The sequence below is a fragment of the Microtus ochrogaster genome, unplaced genomic scaffold (assembly GCF_000317375.1).
Source record: "Microtus ochrogaster isolate Prairie Vole_2 unplaced genomic scaffold, MicOch1.0 UNK46, whole genome shotgun sequence".
Taxonomy (NCBI): domain Eukaryota; kingdom Metazoa; phylum Chordata; class Mammalia; order Rodentia; family Cricetidae; genus Microtus; species Microtus ochrogaster.
This window is the reverse complement of record NW_004949144.1, coordinates 1,067,365-1,092,576: the sequence shown is the minus strand read 5'-3', so window position 1 is coordinate 1,092,576 and position 25,212 is coordinate 1,067,365. Positions and strand designations below refer to the sequence as shown.

The following is a 25,212-nucleotide window of genomic DNA, read 5'->3' as shown; positions in this document are numbered from 1 at the left end:
AGGTGATTCAGAGATAAATACAATAAATGCATATATGTGTGAAGTTGTCAAAATTTAAATACATACACGATAAAAAGATTGATATAAAGAATGATGGTAAGATGCTAAACACTGAACACACAAAAATTTTCTTCCATGTATTGAGGTTTTTCACAGATTTTTTGGCATTGAATGATTTAATCTAGGTATTTGCATGAGGAAAATTTGTCTAATAATTATATTTTGTCACTTGAGTAATTTATAATATTTTTATTTATGTAACATCATTTATTATTGTTTTTTTGATGATTTTCTTAACCTACACACATTGAACTCCAAACTATGTCTTACAGCTAAATTTGGTAGTTTCCAGCATTTCTGAGAATAGCCGCAAACAGGCTACTCTCCCTTATGATAAAAAAAAATTACAGTTATAGGATTGGTGACAATACTGGTTTCAGTCTTCAAAGCATGTTAATATATAATCAGAGAACTACTCTAGAGAAGAAGGATATTCCATGACTTATTGAGAATACTGGCAGTCATATAAATGAGTGTTTTCCCTATGATATGAACCTGCACTCATATTGTAGATGAATATGATTAACATGTGAATATGAGTAGGTAAAGAAAACTTCACATATTTTAGCATATCTTCTATATTTCACACTGCCATGGTTGATTCATAAGAATTACATAAACAGAAGATTAAGTGTCCAAATTTCAGAATGACCCTAATTTGTCACATCTGAGAATCTAACACTGTGCTACTTCCATGAAAGTCAGTCTAGAGTCAGTCTAGTTTTCATCAAGAATTGTGTGGTTGGAGTAAAATAAGAATGTGATCTAAGTAATGTAATAAAAATTTTATGAGAGCATTCAAGGAATAACAAATTCAGTTTCAAAGAATTAAGGATAAAATATTTTGGAAGTTTTAAAGATTCCTCATGTTTTAGAACATACATGTATTTCATATTTTCACTTTTTAATTAAAACACAACAAAATTTAAAACTCAATGAAAGGACAGTTACAAACTCCCCAAAAATAAGAATGAAAGATTGCACTAAGATATACATAACATATTTATAAATTTCATTTGCTGGTAAGGTCCATAGATATATGATATTTATAAAAAAAACTCTAGGTAAATAAAAGCAATGAACATCTGTTTCCTAAGAAATCATTGCATTTATAGAAATATCCAAGTCATGGAGAAGAAAGTTCTATCATGCAAGTCAACATATCCTGAGATATCTGTAAGATTTTTGATATCGAACTCTGTTAGAGTTAAGACATTTTATGGAAATTGAATTTAAATCACATCTATCAACAAACTTTAAGTTACAGAGGACATTTAAAGTTTAGATGTAGAAGATATCTATTCCTTTAAGAAGATGGTGGTGATCTCTAGAGTTTGTGACATGTGTGAAGGAAAAAGTAACTGATTACCACTGACCTGTTGAGGAACCTTGTGGCACTATGGAGAAAATTTCTACAGGTTACTTGTCTCTTCCTCACTTCCTTGCTCAGGTGGCCCTTGTTTGGTTTCCAGGTCTAGGAGAGTGATTTTGCTGCTGGCCTCCCTGTTGTTGAGGGCCTTGATGTTTTCCTTGTTGAGAAGGGTGATTTTGCTGCTGGCCTCCATGCTGTTGTGGTCCTTGTTGGTTTCCAGGTCTAGGAGGGCGATTTTGCTGCTGGCTTCCATGCTGTTGTGGTCCTTGTTGGTTTCCAGGTCTAGGAGGGCGATTTTGCTGCTGGCTTCCATGCTGTTGTGGTCCTTGTTGATTTCCCGGTCGAGGAGGGCCTTTTTGCTGTGGGCCTCTCTGATGTTGTGGGCCTTGTTGGTTTCCTTGCTGAGGAGGGCCATTTTGTTGTGGGCCTTGTTGGTTTCCAGGTCTAGGAATACGATTTTGCTGTGGACCTGCCTGCTGGGGTGGGCCTTGTTGGTTTCCAGGTTTAGGAGGGCGAGGGTGCTGTTGTGGTCCCTGTGGTGGTCCCTCTGGATTATTTCCATCTTCTTCACTGCCCTTATCATCGTCATCATTATTTTCACCATTATCTTCATTTTCATTGTCATCATCACCACAATCATCATCATCATCATCATCATCAGCAGCAGCAGCAGCAGCAGCAGCAGCAGCAGCAGCAGCAGCAGCAGCAGCAGCAGCAGCAGCAGCAGCAGCAGAAGGTCTTGGTGGGAATTGTCCAGGGGAGGGTTTTTGAAGCTGTTGACTATTGACTTGATTTTGCTACTCTTCCCCTGTATGGGATCAGATCAATGTAGATGGAGCTTACACTTCTCTTTCTCCAAGAACACCCCTCCCAACTTTATGTCTTTGATTCTTCTTGAAATATAATTTGGAAAGCATTTACAAAACTTTCTTATGTTTTATATCTTTGGACAAATATTTGTTTTTATATTTGTTGTATTAAAGTTAAATATGTGTTCCTTATAATTTTCACACCAAAATGATGAAATGGGAAGGACTTTTCAATGATATTAGCTAGAATTAGGCAGAGTAGCATCATGTAGCAGCAATGCCCTATTCTTAAATATATCATGGTATTCAGGGTTCTGTAACAATGTGTAGAACAAGAAAGAAATATTTGAAAGATATTAAAACTTGTTCCTCTCTCTTTTCATGCAGTGCATTTGTATGTATTAGTCAGCTATGGATACAGAGCTAAGTGCAAAAAAAAAGTTTTAAAAAATGAGGGAGCACGTGATCTGTGAAATCGTGTATGTAGTGTGCAAGCATATATTTCTTATTATAAATTCAGATGAGAGAAGTTTTCTTTGAGCAACCCATAGAACCATGGAGGATTTTACACAAGGACTTTAGTATGCTCATCACATGCAAGCCATTGCTTCAATATGTGGATTAGAAAAATGTTCCTGGTATAAAAGTCTGGCTCCCTATTTTTTTGATGCATTTCCCTCTCTTGGTTCTAGACACAATGAATGGAAGTTTTCCTACATATCTAAGTGGAAAGTGTCACATATTAGTTTCATTAACCAAAAAATGATATGATATTTCAGAACTAAGTAATTACAAAAGTAAAGGGTGCATAGAAGTTCAATAGAGGATGGATCCGGATTTACCTAAGAGCTGAGAAGAAGAGGCTTCATAGATGATCACTAAAAAATAAGCACAAAATAATTGAAAGTTACTTATAACATTTTCCAGCTGCAAATAAAGATAGGCTTCAACTACCTCTTCTTGCCCTCCAAGTAGAATGTTATTCTTCGGTAATGTTGCTGGCACTGCTGCCCAGATGGTTTCTGTGATCAGTAGCAATCAATATTTTGTTCTTTGTTAACCTTACCAAGACATACAGTTATTCCTCATTTTAATTGGGAATTTCGGTCTGATAGGTTTACTTTCTTTTTGTTTTTATTCATGTTCTTTATTTCTCAAACGATATATCTCTAGGCATTTCATGAATGGAAATAAAAGTAAACACTGTTTTAATTACTGTGTCCACTGAGTAGTGTATGTCGGTCATTAAAATACCTAAGTATGTTCAGTAATTTATCTCAGTGGGTAAAAGTGCCTACGTGATAACTTTAATTAAAGTTCTTGGAATCACTTTGCAGAAGTAGAAGTCTTGGTGACACTATGTTGTCTTCTGGTTGAAATGTGAAGAAGTTTTCAAACTCTCTCTCTCCCTTTCTCTCTGTATCTTTTTCTTTGTGTGTGTACGTTTGTGTGCGTGTGAGTTGGTCTTGGTGTGTTTGTGCTTTTCTCTTTCCTCCTCTCACTCACATCATACATATTCACATATACACTAACAATTGCAAAAAAAAAACTATTTAAAAAACTCTTCCCTGGTATTTCCTAATTTAAAATATTTTTTCCTTTTCATAAAAACACCCCTGATATGTATCCACTTCTTTCATGTTTCTATCTTCTGTACAGCAAAGCCAGCATTTTCACAATTGACTTATCATAACAACCTTGAAAACTCAGTTTCCCTCTGTCGACTGACCATGCTCCCATTCATCATCCCCCACGGAAAAGGTCTTTTCACAAATGCACTCATGTTATGTTGCTATAAGAATTGTTTCTTAAATTATGATATAAGCAAAGTCTAAGGTCTAGTGCAAAACTGATAATATGAATATTCTAATATCTGCTCTCTTACTCTGTGCCTCAGTTTCTTATTTGTTTTATTTTTTATTTTCCTCACAAGCCTGAACTTCATGTGTTGACCAACTCCTATTTCACTCTGCCACTTTCAGTCCCTCTTGATACCTGCATTTGCTCTCTGAACTGAGCTCTGGGCCAACAAGGCTGCTGTGAACAGGAGCACCAGCATCTTGGGGGAGGCTCTGGAGTTGCTGCCAAGTCTGTGCTGGGAGAAGTGAAGCCAGGGTTTTTATACGAAGGCAGAACAAAGGCACCTTTCAGGTCCTTACTAGTGACCTGACCTGACAGAATGGGACATCGTACATCCCTGATTTTTGTTTGTGACTTTAGCCTAACAGGATACAGTGAGGAGGAGGTTGTCAGTACCTTCAGTTCTAAATGCTACAACATGATATTTGGACAGCAGTGTTGAAGTGATACAGCTAAAGTCCAGATATTAGAAGTGAGGGTTTGCTATTGTTTAAACTCTAGTTTGATATAACTGACTCTGAACTTGATAGTTGTGATTGAGGGAGAATTTGCTTCAATACACTCTTGTATAGTTTTGTCTTGGTTCTAACTGTCATTGAGGCTAAAGATGGATGGCATCTGTTATTAAGTGAAACCTCCATTCATGTTGCTACACACATATGTAACCATGTATATAATCCCAAACTGAGAGTTTTGTTTAGTTCTGCAGGGAGTTAGAACAACAAGCATGGATGCATAGTAACAGGTACAAACAAGAATGACAGCCTGTTTGAACACAGAAAGGCTGCCCATTAGCTCTTATTGGCTAACTCTCACATCTTAAATTAACCCATTGTTATTAATCTGTATATTACCACGAGCCAGTGGCTTATTGTGAAAGATTTAGCATGTCTGACTCTGGTGGCTCCATGCCAGATCTCTCTCTGCTTTCTTCCTCCCGGAATTCAGTTCTGTCTTCCCTGCCTACCGAAGTTCTGCCCTATCAACTAGGCCAAGGCAGTTTCTTTATTCATTAACCAATGAAAGCAACACAAAAACCCCGCCTACCTAAGTTCTGCCCTATCAACTAGGCCAAGGCAGTTTCTTTATTCATTAACCAATGAAAGCACCATACAAACATGAGAGGTACAAAACAGTAAAAACAATTAGCTGCCATTCATGTCTGAGACAATATCAGGATTTTGTAATTGGGTTGGTTTTATGTGAGGCTGGTAGAAATTTGAAGAATATTTGGATGAGGTAAATCAGGAGGGGCCATATGGATGTAAATTTAGATGATCCTTCATCCATGTGGAACACTTTCCTGTGCTGTGCATACTAATCTTCTTGATGGTTCATTTTTAAGAAACAAACATCACTTAAAAAATGTTCTTTGCTACAGATGATGGTAAAACTCTGTAGTTTAAGCAGTTCGGATTTTTTTACCCTGTAAGATGATAACATATGTATTGTGAATTGGTAGTATATTTGCATAGTTTTCTATGGTTCTATGTAAAACAGAGAAATTCTCACAGGAATAATGGAGTTTAATGTTAAAGACATGGAAGAGCTGACTGTTGTGAATAAGACCAAATGTGTATTGTCAGGATAGTTTTCTAGTGTCTGCAGATACAAAAATAGCAGCATTTGGAGATGAGGGATCCTGACCAGGGCTGGCCTTGGTCAACTTTTTTTCTGGGAAAGTCAGGGAAGGAGGGGAGGAGAAAGCTAGGTATACATGTACATGTGTGGGCAACTGAGGAATTGATTGTTCTGGAAGAATTAAGCCTTGTCCTTAGCTATGTGGGTCCTGGAATGAAGAAGTTGATTTTGCCAACTATCACACAATGTGAGACCTTTTCTTGACTGTTACCAGCGTTAGCAACTTGTGAAAGAGATTATTCTCTCAAGCAAGTCAAATATCATGTAGGAACTCGACAGAAATAATAAAATCTGTGGAGGAGCTGAAGAGGAACACTGTCAGTCCTTAATGTTTAAGGTGGGCTAAGTAATACACACCATGCAACAGGCTATAAGTAACTTTAGTGATTGAAACAGCTGATAATTGGCTTTCCCATATGACACAGCTGTAGCCCGTCTGGTTACACTCATGAAGAATTTAAATTCATGACATTTCAAAGTAACTTTCATATCCCGTTCATTACTGAACTATGGAAAATGCACACTATATGGCACCAGCACATATGGACACTCCATTTTTAACCTTTGCAGAGATTCAGTATCAATATTCATGACATGAGTCCAGTTTGTCATCGGTTTTCAGTCTCAATGTCTTTTCTTTGTTCACATTCAAAGTAGTCTTCCTTGATGTTTTCTCAAATTATGGTGACTGTTGTGAATGATCTCAAATGGAATAGCCTCACAGTTTAAATTGCATTTTTAGGAAAACGAAGTGTGCTGGACAGAAAATCAAAACAGCCAGCTACTGGCTCTTACATCTACCTCAGTCAAAAATGGCAATCTGGCTTCAATGAATCCTCCAAATGAGATGGACTGAGAGTTCTCTTGTTCCAAGTTATACTTTTCTCTAGCGATGGGATTAAATTCATGCACCACAACCACCTGGTTTATATGGAAAACTAGTCTGGCTACTGGGATAAAGGTGTGTGTCACCACTGCATGGTTTGTAAGGTTGGCCAGGATGGCTATTTACTCTCTCTTCATCAGTCAATCTCTATTTACTAACATACAAATGAAATAACACTACAGTCCTGAGAGTCATCATTTGCTTTTTAAAAACCTTTTCAAAATGTAGGGCCTTTCCCATCTGACTTTGATGTGTTTCTGATGAATTGGATTTACTTTACTGTAAAAAGGTGTTCCTCTTAACTGGCCTACTCTCACAGCCACACTGATTAATATCTTGCATATCACCATAGAACCTTCATCTGGAGATAGATGGAGATAGAGACAGAGACCCACAATGGAGCACTGGATTGAGCTCCCAAGGCCCAGATGAAGAGCAGAAGGAGGGAGAACATGAGCAAGAAACACAGGACCACGAGGCATGCATCCACCCACGGATACGGTGGGACTGATCTAATGGGAGCTCACCAAGGCTAGCTGGATTGGGACTGAATGAACATGTGATCAATCTGGACTCGTTGAATGTGGCTGACAATGAGGGTGGACTGAGAAGCCAATGATAATGACACCGGATTTTGATTTTGATTCTACTGCATGCACTGGCTTTTTGGGAGCCTAGTCTGTTTAGATGCACACCTTCCTAGACCTGGAGGGAGGGGGGACTTCCCATGGGTCAGGGCACCCTGACTTCTCTTAGGACTGGAGAGTAAGGCGGAGGGGGAATGGGGGGAGTGGGAGGGAAATGGGAGGAGGGGAGGAGATGGATATTTTTAATAAGGTCTTCCTCTTAACCAGTCTTTGACTTTTCCTCCGTGTCTTTACTTAATTGGACTTTTGTGTGTTTGAGAGTGATACTGTTGGGTTTGCCTTGGTCATTGAACAGTCTGAAAATTGTTTTTTCTCCAACATCTGTGAGTTGAAATCTCAACACTATGTGAAAATCTATGTAAGTATATTTCTTGTAAATTAATTCTTGTTAGAAGAGGTAGTACCAGTGAAGACCTTTTGTTGGCACAGTATCACAAATGGCTCAGTAATTAAAAGCATGTTCCGATATTGCAGAGGACCTGGGAATGGTTTTCCTGACACATGGTGGTTCATAGGTTCATAACATTATTTATCTCAGTTTCTACTTAATCTAGTGTCACTCTGTTTCAGAAGGAGAGACAGCAAATGGAAATTGCATGTCAACTAATATATTGAATTACTTTATGTATTCTGTTAATGGCATTATTCTACTGACATAATTTTTGAAGGACATTATCTTTTTATTTTATTTTATTTTTGTAGAGCACATGAACAGCAGAAAAGCTAGAGAGATGGCACATGTAATTTCAACATATTCTCCTATACTATATTAGCTATTTGGATAAATACTATTAGGGTTAATATTTTCCCCTTTTAACATTTTATTTTAAAATTATTTCAGATGTACACAAAAGTTGTAGAAATAGGCTGTGGTACTCTATCATCCCCGTCATGTTTTGAGTGTTTTTCATTTGTAAGCTGGAGATAGTATGACCTATTAATACTCAATACTCCAGTGCATATTTCCTATATACAGAGACTCCAAGTAACTGCACAATAGCCATTAAAACCTGGGTGTTAACATTGGACCGATGCTAATGTATAATTCTCAGGTGCTGCTCAACTTTACCTTTCCCTCCTAATTTTAAATTACATATTACTACCTAGTTTTCTAAGCTATAAATAAAACAATGATTCACAAGAGGCCTCAATTTGCTTCCCTTCCCCAAGTCCAAGGTCCTTAACCAGTTATCAAAATGTGCTTACTTCAGACACTTTCCAGGAAGCTGTTCTTGACAACCCTAACTACACAATAATAAAAACAAAAATTCTGGAGCCCATCTTTTATAAATGCACAATCATATCAACTGAAAATTATGTTTTTTCCCTTTCAAAACTCTACAATCTATATGACTCTCACTAGATTTGGTCATTTTTGTGGGCACTTCTTGTGTCCCTGCCTCTGTCAGTAAGTCACCATTGACCGCCCTTGGTCCATGTGTTTGGGTATTCAATCTCCTGTGATTACCTAGCATGGAAGTTACAGATGTGGAAGAGCATCCGCTAAAAACATAAGCTTCCACCAGAAGGCATGTATGCCACTGATGCTAAATATGATCCCCCTAATCCCAATTCAATGACAAAGAAACATAACCTAATATTCATTCTAACTTCCTCCAGGTCCAGTGAAGTCCCTCATTGGACATGAGGAATTTGAAAGTTTGATGTGAAGTTTTTACATCTCTGTGGCACTGTATCAACCTCTCAATAACGTGTGGTTCACTTTTGTCTGATTTTTAATTCTTCTTTGAAAATGGGCACTCAACATGAGCCTATAATTTAAAACGGATTCTGTTAAAATGATTCCATCATTCACCAATTTAATAAAAGAAAAAATAAATCGTGTATCAAGCACCAAGTAGGTGTTTTGGGTGCCAATGGAAACTGCAGGTCTTGTACTTGAAGGTCACACACATTGTTTTGGAATCTGAATAGACAGGTCTGGCAAGATGTGCAGAGAAAGATCTAGTGCTCAGGAAAGGAAGGTGGATGTAGATATGAAGACAAAGTCTGAACCCATTGAAACAGGGTCAGGTCACTGTTTATGCTATTTTCTCTACTTTAGAATGTTTGGGAATTTTCTGTAATTAAACAAAAACGCTCTTCTGGTGTATTTACCTTGATACACATTTTCTTCTGAAGGAACTGCAGTTTCCAGTAGTTTCTAGGCTCAACTCCATCTCCCTGACCCCATTGTGGGGAGAAGCTTCATTACTTAAGTCAAAACAAATCTGAAAAAGTGTGAGAAAACCATTCTCAAGGGCCTGAAGCGGTCCAAGTAGGAATCATCAAGGCTGGCTGTAGCAACAGGACAGTTTTTGTGAGAACATCACTATCTCTTCCCGATTTGCTTAGTAATGGATGCTGAAAAGAACTGCCAAAGTATTTAATAATGTCAATAATGTTGGCAAGTTAACCTAGGCGATGAGAATACTCAAGTTATTTATTTTCACTGTGTGGAAGTTAAAAATCTCAATAGGCTAAAAACATTTTTTTCTTAAAAAACTACTCTTTATTATATTGGTCCAAAGCCTCTCTTCCTTTTATCCTGTGGGCCCTCACTACCTCCAGAGTCCTCAGCCTCCTCAGCTCCCAGCCACTCAGCAGCCATTTCCCAACGTGGAGCATCTGCATATGTGGAAAAACAGGGGCTGGGAAAAGCAGCACGTGCCACTACAGAGATTATAGGAAACCAGGGGATGGGGCGACATAGGTATCTGCTCTGAGCAAGCGCAGAACATCTGCAACGCAACTGATAGTATGTACAAAACTACAGGGCCCTATGCTAAACAAGGCTGGGGAAGCAAGGTAGTGGGCTGTTGAGAAGGGTTGGGCATGCAAGCTATTTAAGGGTTCTTCTTTTATTGCTACTGCAAGGGGCCAACGTCCAGAAAAAATGTGTTCGTGCTGAGGGGCAGCACAACAGAGTTCCAAGCCCTGTCCTGTCCACGTATCTCCACTGAAAGGGATGAAAGAAAGTTATCTTTCTTTTGAGTAGAAGCCTTGGAGGCTAGGAGCACCTTCGCAAAGCTGCATCCCAGCCGCTGGGTGAAGTCATGTGGCATGTGTGGACAATGGAGGCAAACTTATTATTCATGTAAAAAACCGAATTGGTGGGGCTTGGCCCCCCCTTTTTTTAAGTAGGGGGAAATGATGGAGAAAAAAGAAGGGCATGAAGGACAGAGGAACAGAGGAATGTGTTGTGGGATTCAACTTTAGGCCCTTTCTGTAGTTTTCTTTAAATAGCTCTAGGCTGGTTTCAAGGATAGACTAGTCAGTCCTGTATAGCAAATTCTTGAGCCCTTGAGGTTACTCACCCCTACCCTGAGGATAGCCTCAGCCCAGTCTCAGGTCTGCTTGGAAGATGGACATAAGAGCAACCTGTGCTGCTTAGAAGAGTGGTGGGGGAGGAGGTGCAGCTGGTAAAGGGTGCATTCAGGTTAGTTAAGGGAGTAAAGCAGAGGGCAAAGGAGGTTTTTGACTTTCCTAGATGTGGAGGTGCATAAAAGGGCTCACAGAGCAACCTGTGCCCCTAGCTGCTGTCCCCCTCCCCCCCAGTTATGAGCAAACCCTGAGATCTTGCCCACCTGCCCGGGACCAGCCCCACACAGACTTCTACCCACATTTCCAGAGACAGAATTTAGAAGCCAAACGTGACTCCGGCAGTCAGTCAGAGTACAGAGAACAAGCCATTGTTAGGGGGCTGGTCCACCAAGAGGGTGGTGTGGAGTGCTGGGGGGCGACAGATGAAAAGGCGGTCCTCTTCCTTCCTCACCCAGCGCAGGGGCTTCAGCACTAAGATGCCACCTGCCTTGGTCACCAGGGGGCTGGGGCAAGTATAGAGCTCAAATTTGGAGGTCACTCGGGCCAGCAGTGTCTCCTTCTCAGCCACGTGGTAAATGATGCACAAGTGCCGGGAGGTGCTATTGAGGCGAGCATGCAGTTGGGGATACAGGTCGGACAGTCTCCGTCACTCTTCTTTGCGGCTGTACGGGGTCTCTAGCTCAGGACTGGTAAACTGTGGTAGCTGGCAGTGTTGTTCAGGAAATGCCGAAGGCCGGGTGTTCCCACAGCCTGCACACTGTAGGCAAGGGCACTGGCTGTAGATCTATTAGAGAAGCTGGCAGCCTCCCCATGGGTATGCAGGGCACCAAGGTGGTGCATTCCATCTTCAACCAAGTGCCGGCAGGCATCCATGGCATGGAAGGCTTCCCGGTTGGTACCAAGCAGTAGCAGGCAGACAGGCATGAAATCCAGGCTGGCCTCATAGGCATAGAAGAAATCATCTGGGTTAAAGCGAGGCAGGCACACAGGTGCTCATGCCTCACATGCTGCAAAGTCAGGTGCACCCACCCAATCAAGTAGCAGCTGCAGATCAGCTGGGTCCAGTCGGCACTCAGCCTTCACATTCCTCTCCTGGGCTGCTGTCATCAGTCGACCACCAACAACTAGCACTGACAGGGCCAGGCCCGGGGCTGTACAGCGAAGCAAGGCATCCCACAGTGGTCGGGCCAGAGGCACACAGCACACAGCACCCAGGAGCAGGACACCAGGGTCTTGCTCCACACTGTCCAGGAGCCAGTCCAGTGTGCGCTCTGAGCCAGCCAGCAGACAACGGAGGTCATCGTTCTGCTTATGTGCGACGAGGCAGGCCATGCTTGCACGTGTGAATGTGCTCACAATCTGTGTGTGCACTGCCAATAGCTCGCCCCATAACTGTGCTGCCAATTGTGGAGTCTGGGACACAGCCACCAGCAGGAGTGGGCCCTGCTGCAGGAATACCAGCTTGTGGTCCTCGGCGTAGATGGCTCGGATGGCATCTCCTGCACTCTGTAGGAAGGACACGAGGGCTGTCATCCCACCCATGGTAGCAGACAGGGCCTCCACACTACCATACTGTGAGTAGATGGGCTTGCCTGCCTCACTCAGCACAAACACGTGCTTCCTTTGGCTGTGCCAGTACTCATCACTTGGGTCCCCATCATTGGGTTCTTCTCCATGGCCCTGGGAGCTATGCTCAGGTTCTCCAGGGGGATTATCGTTGGAAGCTGCAGTTTTCCAGGGCTCACAAGTGCTCGATAAGGCCTCAGTCTGAGGCAAAGGTGGTAGGAGGCTGGCTAACTGGTCCTTGGCCTTGGATCCTGTGTCCTCCAGGTCCCCATCTCAGGGATCCTGCGTGCTCTAGTGAACACCTTCATTGTTTCCAGCCTCCTCAATGGGGAACTGCATGTCCACCAAAACTTCACGGCCCCAACGTCTGGGACAGCACTAACTTCGCTGGACTCCATCTGCACAGTCATGGGGAGAAGGAGAATCGAGGGTGATGGGCAGCAACAAAAACTTCTTAAGAGCCTTTAGGGAACTATAAATGTTTATAGGCTTAATATCCTTGGTTTATGGCAAGAGTGCTCTAATGAGTTAGTGCATACCATATTCATTTTTTAGGGGCTGAATACATTTTCTATATATCTAAAGAACCTGATTAGTCTAACTATAAGTATGACAAACATGGATGACTATTAACCTATAATTCTTTTTTTTAAGATTTATTTATTTATTTATTATGTATACAACATTCTGCCTCTGCCCGCACGCCAGAGGAGGGTGCCAGCTGCCAGTATAGATGGTTGTGAGCCACCATGTGGTTGCTGGGAATTGAACTCAGGACCTCTGGAAGAGCAGCCAGTGCTCTTAACTTCTGAGCCATCTCTCCAGCCCTGACCTATAATTCTTAATACCTATATAACTTAAAGACTAAGACTGCATATTGGAATGTTATACTAAACAACTTTGTAACAAACAAGGAAAATGATCTCACAATGTAAACCATGGATAAGTGTCTTGATCAGAGGTAGAAATGTACATTGCAGTATGAAAAATATATCCTAAAATTGTATTGATATAGAAAAATGGTTTAAGCAGAGGTAGAAGTGGTATATGAGGTTCTTCTCTTCATGTGTTGCTTTTATTGGTTAATAAAGAAACTGCTTTGGGCCTGATAGGGCAGTAGGTAGGTGGAGACGACAGAACTAAATGTTTGGAGGAAGGGCAGCGTGAGAGAAGCCATGGATCTTTCCACCTGAGATGGACATCAGTTAGAATCTTGCTGGCAATCCTCTGGCATGAGTTAAATTAAGATGTAAGAGTTAGCCAATAAGAAGTTAGAGCTAATTGGCAAAGTAGTGCTTTAAATGAAACCAGTTTCTGTATGATTATTTCAGATGTAATCTAGCCAGGTGATCTGGACAAACGAGAGGGCACCTCTCTCCTTGAAACAATTGGCACCTTCAATGAGGTCAACTAACTCTGTGTAAAACCTGAGATAGACAGTCATAAAATAAAGTTAATGTTTTTTTTTAAAAATGGTAAAGTCTTTAAAGAGACAGAGTACAAATAGTCATAGGTTTAAAAAAATTAAAAAAAAAATTAAGCCTTATAAGAATGGAAAATTCACAGAGAGTTTGGATTGTGTATATTATTGCGTTTTTTTTAAACTTTTTTGACTGTTAAGAGGCTAAGTACAGAGAGACATGCATCATTGCATGTCATTTAGCAGCTAAACCAGCGTGAGGCATCTTCACTTCAGAATTTGGATCTAACTATATGGTGCTTTGAAAAAGAGGTTCCTCTTTTGTTTTCACAAATGATAAAAACTGTGAATTGCCCCCAGGCCAATATGGCTTCATGGACTGAGGCCTCCTAAAAGGTTGCTGTGAACATCCTCAAAAAGTTACTTCACCCAACTGCTGACTGAGATGAACCTAGAATATAGGATACACCTGTTTAACAATGTTCCCTAAACAGAAGGAAGAAGTTTGGGGAAAAATAACTCTGTCCATATTCCCAAATATTGTTTATAAATGTTCTTTTACATTTAAAGGGGGATATGATATAGAGATGAATAATTTGTATTGGCATGGATCTTGCTTTAATGATATGATTTAAGGTCAATTTTGTTATATGTATTTCTGATCTTGATTAAGGTATTGTGATTATGTAGTTCATTTAAAAATGTAATGTATAATTAAGAAATATAGGTTAATAGATAATCATCTATAATAGTCAAGCTTGAAGTCATGTTAGTTAGATTTTATAGATGTGCATACACATATTTCAGATGGAAAAGCATTCTTCATATCTTTCAAAGACTACAAGATACGGCATTTAAAATTTTTTAATAACTTAGCGTTTTTCATGACAATGTGACATGTCTGCTCCTGACAGTATCAAGCTACTACCTGAGATAGATGGGCATCAAAGAGGGTCCTTATGGAATTGGTTAGACATTTGGGCAAGAAACTTCTCTTGCTTGGACTGTTGCATAAACTGGATGTGAAGAACCTGCTGAGAGATGACTGCTAAACTTGCCTAAAGGCAAGATGATCCTTCAGGATTGCTGCTTCATAAAAGAGACAGTGAGACATTCTGTAGGATACAGAAGAAAATGACTAACCAGTCTTCGTAATTTCTTGCTTCATGAAATAGTCTGATGGATACTGTGGGCCTATAGGCTGAAGATGGATACGCCAATGGTACAGAAGAACTTTGGGTGACTGTCCAGGCAATGAGATGTCTCTGTCAATTCTAGAGTTTTGGAAGTTGCTTACAATGCACTTCCTGTTTACTTAGGTAATATTATATCCTTCTGGAGTCTTTGATGGCATTAAAGAATTTATAGTTATTGTTTATTTTAGTTATGATAAAAGATAAAGTAGATATAAATATTACAACTGTAATTCTTGCTTAATAACTGTTTTTTATTATATGTAATTTTAGTATGTTAAAATTAAACCATTCCTTTTGGTTTTAACAGAAAAGGGGAAAATGGTGTAGGAGGTTCTTCTTTTCATGGGTTGCTTTCATTGGTTAATTAATAAAGAAACTGCTTTGGGCCTAATAGGGCAGAATTTAGGGAGGCGGAAAAGACAGAACTGAATGCTGGGAAAAAGGACAGAGTGGGAGAAGTCATGGATCCTCCCACCTGAGACAGACACTGATTAGAATCTTGCCGGTGAGCCACTGGTACTTGGTAAGACACAGATTAATAGAAATGTGTTAAATTAAGATTTAAGAGTTAGCCAGTAAGAAGTTAGAGCTAATGGGCCAAGCAGTGTTTTAATGAATAACATTTCTGTGTGATTATTTCAGTTGTGAGCTAGCTGGATGGCCAGGACAAACAAGGGACCAACTCTCTCTTTGCAACATACAATCATTCATGCATTCAATATGACAAAATTAATTTGCCTAGAAATTTAAAATATTGTAGACAAAAATAGGAACATATTCAAAATAATTTGTTTGTATCAATATACAAGAATCTATACCAATATAAATTGCCTATAAATAATGGCTCCTAAATATTCATTCTATAACTCACTATTATTATTATTATTGTAATTAACTAATCTATTATCCCATCCAATTCCCTCCACCTTTTTTTAAAGAGATCCCTGAGCCTACATATTTTTCCCCCAACCCCCAACCTGTACCAATTATAATCAATGCCTAAATGATGTTCCTAACCCTGAGGACAAACTTTGTTGGGAGAGGGGATATTATTTTCTAGAATTACTTCCAGCTGTCATGGATATTATGGTATTTCCATGGGATCCTATGAACGTAAAATGATTTTTAAGTTCCAAGATTACTGTCTGATATAATTGCGAATTGTTTCTGAGTATTTGGTAATGCTTTTCTGAGGTTACTGTTTGGAGTAATGGCCAGAACTTTGTAAAAATGTATATCATTTAAGCTAACTAAGTTGGAACCATTTTGAACAGCTGGTACACAAAATAGGTCTTGTAGTAATACTCTCTGCATCATGACGTCATATCAAACAGGTGGAGCTGTTGTTGTGGGTTAAGATAACCCCATAATCTTCCTGAAAACTTCAAAGATTACTGCAGGAAAATTCATTGTTCATTTTGGAAAACTCAAACATTATTTATATAGACATATACACTTATATATTCAATAAAAGGTATGATAGAGTAAAAAATAGGTATGAAGGAAAGTAATTTTTTTTTATAAATTCTTTTATCTTTCTTTCCCATATCATGGCTCCTGACATGAAACTGAAACTTTAATTTTTTTGTTTTAGGAACATGCTTGGAATTAGAGAATGACAGAGCCAGTGTCCAAATCCAAAACCAGCTCTATATATTCATGTATGTGTATCAGTTACCTGACCTCATAAATCATATTTCTTTTTCTCTATGATCCTTAGTGGATAGTTATTTTCCATATGTCAGTACCCAAACCTCCAGGGTCTCTTGAATTTTTTGTAAAGACAAGAGAAGAACTCTGCCCCAACCCTATATGTTTTCCTTACCACATGTATGATTGTCAACATTGTGTATAAGCTGTCATTCCTTTTTCAAATAGGTTTATCCTTTTCAAACTGAATCTTTATTAATTTTGATGATATTCATATTTTTCTTCTCCTGTGGAAACAAGGGCAAAACCCTTTCTCCAACATGGCAAGTCTCCTGGCATCCATTGTGAGGTCAACACATCCTTGAAATACTCTGGCTGGTTTAATTCAGAAGACTTTTCTATTATCCAATGTCTCTCTGCTGCTGCTGTCTCTTTCTCAGTAGCATTAAGAAAATTCAAAGTTAATAAAGCATTATGTAATCTATTTCTGAGAATATTTACACCCCTTTCTATTTGTTTAACATTTATTTATAGGTTGATTTTATTTTTCTATAACTGCCTGACCTGTAGGATTGTGTGGTATATATGTAATATGTTTAATAGTATAATAAGCAAAAAACTGTTTCATTTTCCTAGAAATATATTCTGGATCATTATCTGTCTTTATTTGTGCAGGTATACCCATGATGGCCATAACTTCTAATAAATGTGTGATTACTAAATTAGCCTTTTCTGAGCTCAAAGTGCTTGCCCACTGAAAACATGAATAAGTATCAATGGTTTGATATACATATTTTAATTTTCCAAATTCTGCAAAGTGGAACACATCCGTCTGCCAGATGTCATTCCTTTGAGTACCCTTAGGGTTACTCCCTGCTGGTAATGGTGTTTGGCTATAGCAAGAACAAGTAGGACATCTCTTTAAAATCTCTTTAACATGTTGGCATGTAATAGAAAACTCTTTCTTTAAACATTTGTTATTGACATATTTTTTTTAAATCAAAATCTGATGCCTTTAGTGCACTTCCAATCAGTAATCAATCAATTTCTGCATTGCTTTGTGCTAGAGGACCTGGCAGACCTATATGGGATCAAAGGTATGTTATGTATATGGGACAAAACCTATTCTTGAATATATTTTGAACCTGTATGGATAATGAAGTCAATTCTGTATTTCTGGTATAAATTCAGCAGTTTCATTATGCAAGACACTCTTTCTGCATATTGTAAATCAGTAACTATATAAAGAAGTTCTTTAAAATCCCTAAGCACCTTTAGAATTACATATAATTCTGCCTTTGAGACAGATTTATAAGAGCTTTGTTCCACTTTACTTGTCTTCTGATTTGTAACCAGCCTTTCCTGATTTATTTACATCACTATAGAATGTACATTCTCCAGTTGTTGGTGTGTCCCATAGATGCAGGAAAGGATCCAAGTAGTTATCTTTATAAGGTTAATTCTATCACTATTGGGATAATTGCTATAAATCTTTCCTAAAAATAATAGGACAATCTCTTTGCCAAGATTCATTGTCTTCCCATAATTGTTAAATTTCATCAGAATTAAAATGTAATATAATTTAGGCTGGGTTTATATCTGCTTGTTGATAAAGTCTCAAGTTTCCTTTTCTAATTAATTCAGAGACTTTTTTTCACATAAAATTTTAATTTTTTTACTTGTTTTATGTGGTAAAAATATCCATTCTAAGACTATATATTCCTTTTGAAATATAATTCCTGTAGGGGAAATTCTGGAAGGCAATATGACTAGAATGCAATTAAGATTTTGATTCACCCTATCCACATGTGTTTTCTGTAATTTTTCTTCAACAACAAACAATTCCTTTTCTGCTTCAACTGTTAATTCTCTGGGACTATTTAAGTCTTTGTCACTATCTAAGGTTTTCTTTAAACGAACTGTTAGATCAGGTGATATCTCTGAAGCTGGTCCTAGACTGGAAATGTCTCCTAACAATCTTTGAAAGTCATAATCAGTGTCTCCTAATTTGTGCCTTTTGTGCTCTAATATTCTGTAAACCTATATTATAACCTAGGTAATTGACAGAATTTCCTCTCTGTATTTTTTCAGCAAAAAAATTATAATCCCCATTTTGGCAAAACTTTTTTTTTACTTCTTCAAACATTCGTTCTAAAGTATCTATGTTTGAATCAGATAGAGAAATGCCATCCATATAATGATAAATTTTAGAATTAGGAAATTTTTTACACATTATATCCAATGGCTGACTTACAAAGGATTGGAATAGGGTGGGGCTATTAAGCATTCCCTGTAGGAGGATAATCCATTGGTATCTCCTAGTAGGTTGAGAATTATTATAAGTAGGCAATTTTAAGGCAAATTTTTCTCTATCCTTTTCTTGTAAAGGTATAGTAAAGAAACAACCTTTCAAATCAATAACTATAAGAGGCCATCCTTTTGGTATTAGAAAAGACAGAGGAATTCCAGATTGTAGAGGTCCCATAGCTTGAATAACCTTATCAACAGCTCTTAGATCTGGCACAATTCTCAATTTAACAGATATGATTTTAACAACAAATACAGGAGAATTACAAGGGCTGGTTGATTCTTCAATATGGTGAGCATCTAGTTCCTCCTGTATCAGCTGTTCTAAATCCTGCAGTTTGTCTTCTGTAAATGGCCACTGTTTAACACAAATTGGTTTCTCAGTTAACCATTTTAATTTTAGGGCTGTTGGTACCTCTGAAGCTTTGCTTGTTGAATTGTTTTCTTGTACAGCCTGTATGGCTGGAGACCTTTGTGTATAGTACCTTTTAATATCCTTCCCAGAAATATGAGTTTCTGGGACTGCAGGAATGTTAGATCTGTGTATTCCATTGCTGCAGCAGATCACAACCCCATAAAGTCACCGCAATATTAGCCACATATGGCTTCATCATTCCTCTCTGTGATTTTGTCCTTATGCATTCAACCCTTCTTGTGCATTGTTTCACTTGAGATAGGGTTACTATTCCTAGTAACTGAACATCTGCTTTTTGAAGAGATCATTTTAGATGTCAAGATTATCGAGGAATGACACTCATGTTTGTACTCATGGCTATCATACCCACAATTACAATATTACACTATTTTTGATTTATCCTCCATGTCATCTAGAACAGTATGTTTTTACAGAAGGTTCTTTGACAGGTACCAAAGACCCCAACATAGAAAGCTATCTTCCCTACCAGGACCAGTACGGAAGCGTGAGAAATAACCAGACACAGCTTACACCATAATCATGGAAGGGAATCCCAAGCATGTAAATGAAACCCATTTATACAAAATGAAATAAAAAAAATCTTGTTAAATGTTAGTTCTAAGGAATGCTGACTTTATTGGATCATAGTGTGTATTATAAAAGAGCCACATTAAAAAACATGTGCCCTAAGTAGCTTTCTGGCATGAAATTGATCTTATAACAAGAAATTGACAAGAACATGGGGACTGATTGTTACTCTTAAATGGACTTAAGGGAACAGTGGATGCTGACTTGAGCTGTTAAAAACCACAAAGTCATGTTGGATTATAATATTAAAACACACATAGCTTCTTTGAAGTTTAAGTAACTTGTGTCAGATAAAATGCAGTATTTATTTATGTGCTGGAGTATGAGTTCAGTCATCAAGCATGTCAATGAGTACTCTGCTACAGAGACGTAAGACAGTTTTGAAGCTATATTTTTAGTCTACATGTCACCAAGGATGAAGTACTGGTTTAATTACAGTGCAACTGTCTTCTAACAATATTTCAGCAGGCTTCATAGTTCGACAGATATTATTGGGGATATTGATATAGACATGAAGGTAGACATGAAGAAATGGTTTGGGCTGTTTTGGTACTTTGGGAGGACATTGTGAGGAGACTCAAGAATTAATAAAATCAATGCATACATGTGTAAAATTTCCACAGTATAATTAAATTAAAGATAAATAATGATGATAAGATATTAAGACAAAGGAAATGAGAAATAAATTTTCTTCCACGTATTGAGGCCTTTCAACATTTTTGGCTTAGAATAATCTAATTGTAGGTATTTGCCTGAAAACTGTTTGCCTAATAAAGTATTTTTGCCACTTTAGTAAATTATTATATTTTATTCATAAATTATCATATATTATTGGAGTTTTATTTTTTTTAACCTCTTACATGCATCCAAACTATGGCTTTCAGCTTAGTTTCATAGATTCCAGAGTTTCTTGGAACATCCATAAAGAGATTATTATTTTTTCTTAAAAAGGAAATATTATAACTATTAGGATTTTCAATAACGATGGTTTAGACATACAAAGCCTGTTAATGAGTAAGCAGAGGACTCTTCTAGAACAGAAGGATGTTTGATAAATCATTTAGAATACTATATCAGTCATGAAAATGAATGGTTTTATTATGACATGCAGTTTTGTTAATGTTTGTTGTAGTAGAATGTGGTTAGGATGTGCCTATGAATATTCATATAAATATTAACCTTTCTTGGCATATCTTCTATACTGCTAACTGCCATATTGGATTCACGGCCATCCAAAGAATAATATCAATAGTTGTTTAAGTGTCAAAATTTCAGAATGACATCAAATTGTCATTTCTATGAATCTCCCACTGTGCTACTTCCATGAACATTGCTCAAGTTTTAATAAAGAATTGTGTGAAAGGAGAAAAAGAAGGATATGATCTAGGTCAAATTCTAAAAATTCAAATAGAGCATTCAAAAACAGCAAGTTAAGATTCTAAGTATTAAGGCTCAACTATTTGGAAGGTTTAAGGATTCCTCAACTTACTGAACATCTAAGCATTTTGTATTTACCTTTCTAGTTAAAATTCAACAAAATTTAAAAATCGATGAATGAACATTTACAAACCCTCAAAAATTAAGACTGAAAGATTGCTCTAAGGTATACATAAAATATTTAAAAAATTCATTTGCCAATTACTACCAGGTATATGATATTTATAAAAATACTAGGGAGATGAAAACAATGAACATCTGGCCCCTAAGACACCATTGCATTTATAGGACTGTCCAAGTTAAGGAAGAATGTGAGCTGGTTGACAGTTGAATGCCAAAAAGAACACCAGCGGTAAACAGCAAGTTCCTAACATGGAAATTGTGAACTGAGAGGGTTTCCTGTGAAAAAGAAACAAAGATTCCTTTCTGCAGTACTCATAGGCAGTTTTTTCTATAGGGCTCTGGTCAAACAACACACATGACATACTAAGAGCATGTTTATGTAGTTTTATCTGTTTAGATATTTTAATATTGAAAACCATGTCCTCTATGAAGTATCCTGCTAACATAAGAGATATCTAGGAAATACAGCAAAGTTGTGTGCAGAATGCCAGGTATGAAGAAAAAAAAGGGGTCTTTTAAATGATAGTGGACTGATTCATAAATGGAGAAAGTAGGACCCTTTCTAATGAAACGGTATGAAGAGGTCTATAATTTCCTTAGATGTGGCCACAGTACCCACATTTCACTCACTCACACATGCTCAGACTAAGAAAACAACAGAGTATTTACATGTTAAATATTTTATTGAAGTGTTGAGGTTCACTTACAACATCATTGTTCCATTGAAAGGACATTAAAGGTAATTGTTTTCTAGTTTTCCTGCAATAAATAAATAAGTAACTATGTAAATAAATGTCAGGGAGAAGATGGACCTAGCCTGCAATACAAACATTATCTGAGATATACGTTAGTTTTTTTGGATATCTGAATCTTTTAGCCTTAAGACATTTGATGGAGAATGAATTTAAATCACATTTTTTTTCAAAGAACTCAAGGTAGAGAGGACTTTTAAGTTTTAGATGTATAAGATACCTATGCCTTTTGGAAGAGGCTGGTGATCTCTAGAGTTTGGAACTGTGCTGTTGGCAGGAGGCTGTTCATTCATTCGCTGGTGTTCAGCCCCAAAATAAGCATGCAGAAACCATATTATTTAAATCACTGCTTGTCAAGTCACTTAAGTGTATTTCTAGATACCTCTTATATCCTAAACTAACACATGCCCATTAGTTTGTGCATCACCATGAGGCCATGGTCTACCAGCAGGTTTCCAGCTGGTGACTTGTGCCTTTCTCCTCTGGAAACTCCATGGCTTCTCACTGACTCTGCCTTCTTTCTCCCAGCATTGAGTTTAGTTTTCCTGCCTCGTTCTATTCTGCTCTATCTATAGGCCAAAAGAAGATTCCATTAACCAAAGTTATTTACAGCCAACAGAGGGAATCTCACATCTTTGTTAGAATGATAGTGTCTGATTATTTTGTCGTGCTGATGAGCCTTTTATTTGTGCAGAAAATTTTTAGAGGTTACTTGCCTCTTCATCACCACCCTCCTCTGGTTTTTCAGGTTTAGGAGGGCGAGTTGGTTTGTCCTGCTCTCCCTCCTGGGGTGGGCCTTCTGGTTTTTCAGGTTTAGGAGGGCGAGTTGGTTTGTCCTGTTCTCCCTCCTGGGGTGGGCCTTGTGGTTTTTCAGGTTTAGGAGGACGACTTGGTTTCTCAGGTTTCTTTCCATCTTCTTCACCTTCATCCTCATCAGCAACAGAATCACCATCTTTGCCACCATTGTCTGAATCAGAAGGTCTTGGTGCTTCTCCAGGAGGGGGTCTCTTATGCTGTTGACCATTGCCCTGGCTTTTTTGCTCTCCCTCTGTAGGGACAAAGATCCATGTAGAAGAAGCCCAATTTTCACTTTGTCCAAGAACACCTTTCCTAAATTTCTGAGTCTGATACTTTTGGATATGTAATTTTTAAATATTTATCATAATAACTTTTTATTATTTCTCAACTATTCGGAAAAATATTTCTTTTTAAATTTGATCATTAAAGGTGATTTTATTTTCATTACAATTCCAAGACAAAAGTGATGAAACAGAAAACATTTTTAATGATATTATTTAGAGTTAGGCAATGTAGCAAAATGTGACATCTGTGCTCTCTATTTAACTATACTATAGTGTTTTGGGTCCCATAACCATGTGACAAAAAAAAAGAAATATAGGAAAGAAAACAAAAAATGTTCCATTCATTGTCTTGCAGTGCTTTTTAATGTATTACTCAGTTGTGGGTGCAGAGCTGAGTAAGAAAAATAAATTTTAAAAAGATGAGAGACCCTGAGATCTGTGAAATTACATAGTTAGTGTAGAAGCAAATAATTCTAAAAGGAATAATGGGAAAGGATTCTTTGACCAACCCATTGATTCACTGAAGATTTTAAATGAGGACATCCAATATGCTCATCATATGCAAGCCATTGCTTCCATCTATGGAAGAGGCAAAATGTTCCTGGTATAAAGCCTTGCTTTCTACTCATCCATGAGATTGCCCTCTTCTAGGTCCTAGAGACAATGCATGGAAGCTTTCCTATATATTTCAGGTATATCTTAGGGCAAGCTGTCACATGTTAACTTCACAAAATAACAAATTTATGAGCTCTTATAGAACTGAATAATTACAGAAGTAAATGATGCTTAATTGATTAGTATAGGATGATTCTGGCCATACCTAAGAGCTGAGAAGAAGAGACTTCATAGATGATCTCTAGAAAATAAGCACAAGAGAAGTGTGAAGTTACTTACAAGACTTTTCACCAGGAAATACAAATGACTTTTAATTACATTTTCATATCCACTAAGAATTATTTTATTATTGGACAATAATGATGATACTGCTGCCAGAATGATATCTATGAACAGGAACAACCACCATTTTGTTCCTTAGTTTCCCTGGCAACCCTGACTGTTACTCTCCATTTTAATATGGAATTTCATTCTGTCAGGTTTACATTCTTTATGATTTTCTTCATGACCTTCATTTGTTATATGATATATATCTGCTGGCATTAAAGTATAAAAAATGAGTAAACGTTGCTGTAAATACTTCATGTAGAACAATGCATGCGGACCATTAAAATAGAGAAACAGGCCCAGAAATATATCTCAGTGAGTAAAAGTGCTTGTATGATGACTTAAATTCAGTTCCTTGAATCACATGGTAGATATAAAAATCTTACCGATTATATGCTATTCTCCTACTGGAATGTTAAAAAATTATTCAAACTCTCTCTCACACACACACTTTCCCTATATGCATGTTGTTGTGTCTACGTGCTTGTCTCCCTCCTTATTTCGCTCACACAATACATGTGCACACATATACAGTTGTTCATGCACACATATGCTAAAACATAATTTAAGAAGTTATTTACTGATACTTCTAGCTGATATATATATAGTTTCAAATTTATAATCCTTTTTCCTTGTCTCAAAAACATCCCTATGATACCTTTATTTTTTTCAGTTTTTGCTCTCCTCTGTACAGACATTTAGCATTATTTACTATTGGTTTCTCATAACTTCTTGAGAACTGAGTTTCCCTCTGTCAAATGTATCATGCTCCCATGTATCATCCCCCACAAAAAAGGTCTTTTCACAAATGCACTCATGTTATTTTGTTGTAAGAATAGTTTCTTAAATTTTCCCATAAGCAGAATCTAAGGTCCTGTGCAAAATGAAAATATAAATATTCTAATACGTTTTCCTAATCCTTTGCTTTTGTTTCCCATTTACCTTTTTACATGTCTTCCAGCCCTGAATTTTAGTGTGTTATCAAATTCCCATCTCACAGACCAAAGTCTACCCTCCTTCATACCTGCATTTGCTCTCTGAGCTGAGCTCAGGGCCAACAAGGCTGCTGTGAGCAGGACCACCAGCATCTTGGAGGAGGCTCTGGAGTTGCTCCCAAGTCTGTGCCGGGAGAAGT

At 37.8% G+C, this 25,212-nt stretch overlaps 1 protein-coding gene and 1 pseudogene across 1 annotated transcript; both read right to left on the bottom strand.

Annotated features, from left to right (window-relative positions):
- Positions 1 to 1,472: 1,472 nt before the first annotated feature.
- Positions 1,473 to 9,886, bottom strand: LOC113455459 (acidic proline-rich protein HP43A-like). The gene is given in 4 exon segments (XM_026777101.1): positions 1,473 to 1,520; positions 1,522 to 2,039; positions 3,084 to 3,119; positions 9,841 to 9,886. Coding segments are annotated over 4 exon segments (648 nt in total).
- Positions 9,887 to 10,945: 1,059 nt separating this feature from the next.
- Positions 10,946 to 12,563, bottom strand: LOC101978969 (annotated as a pseudogene).
- Between the last annotated feature and the right edge of the window lie 12,649 nt (positions 12,564 to 25,212).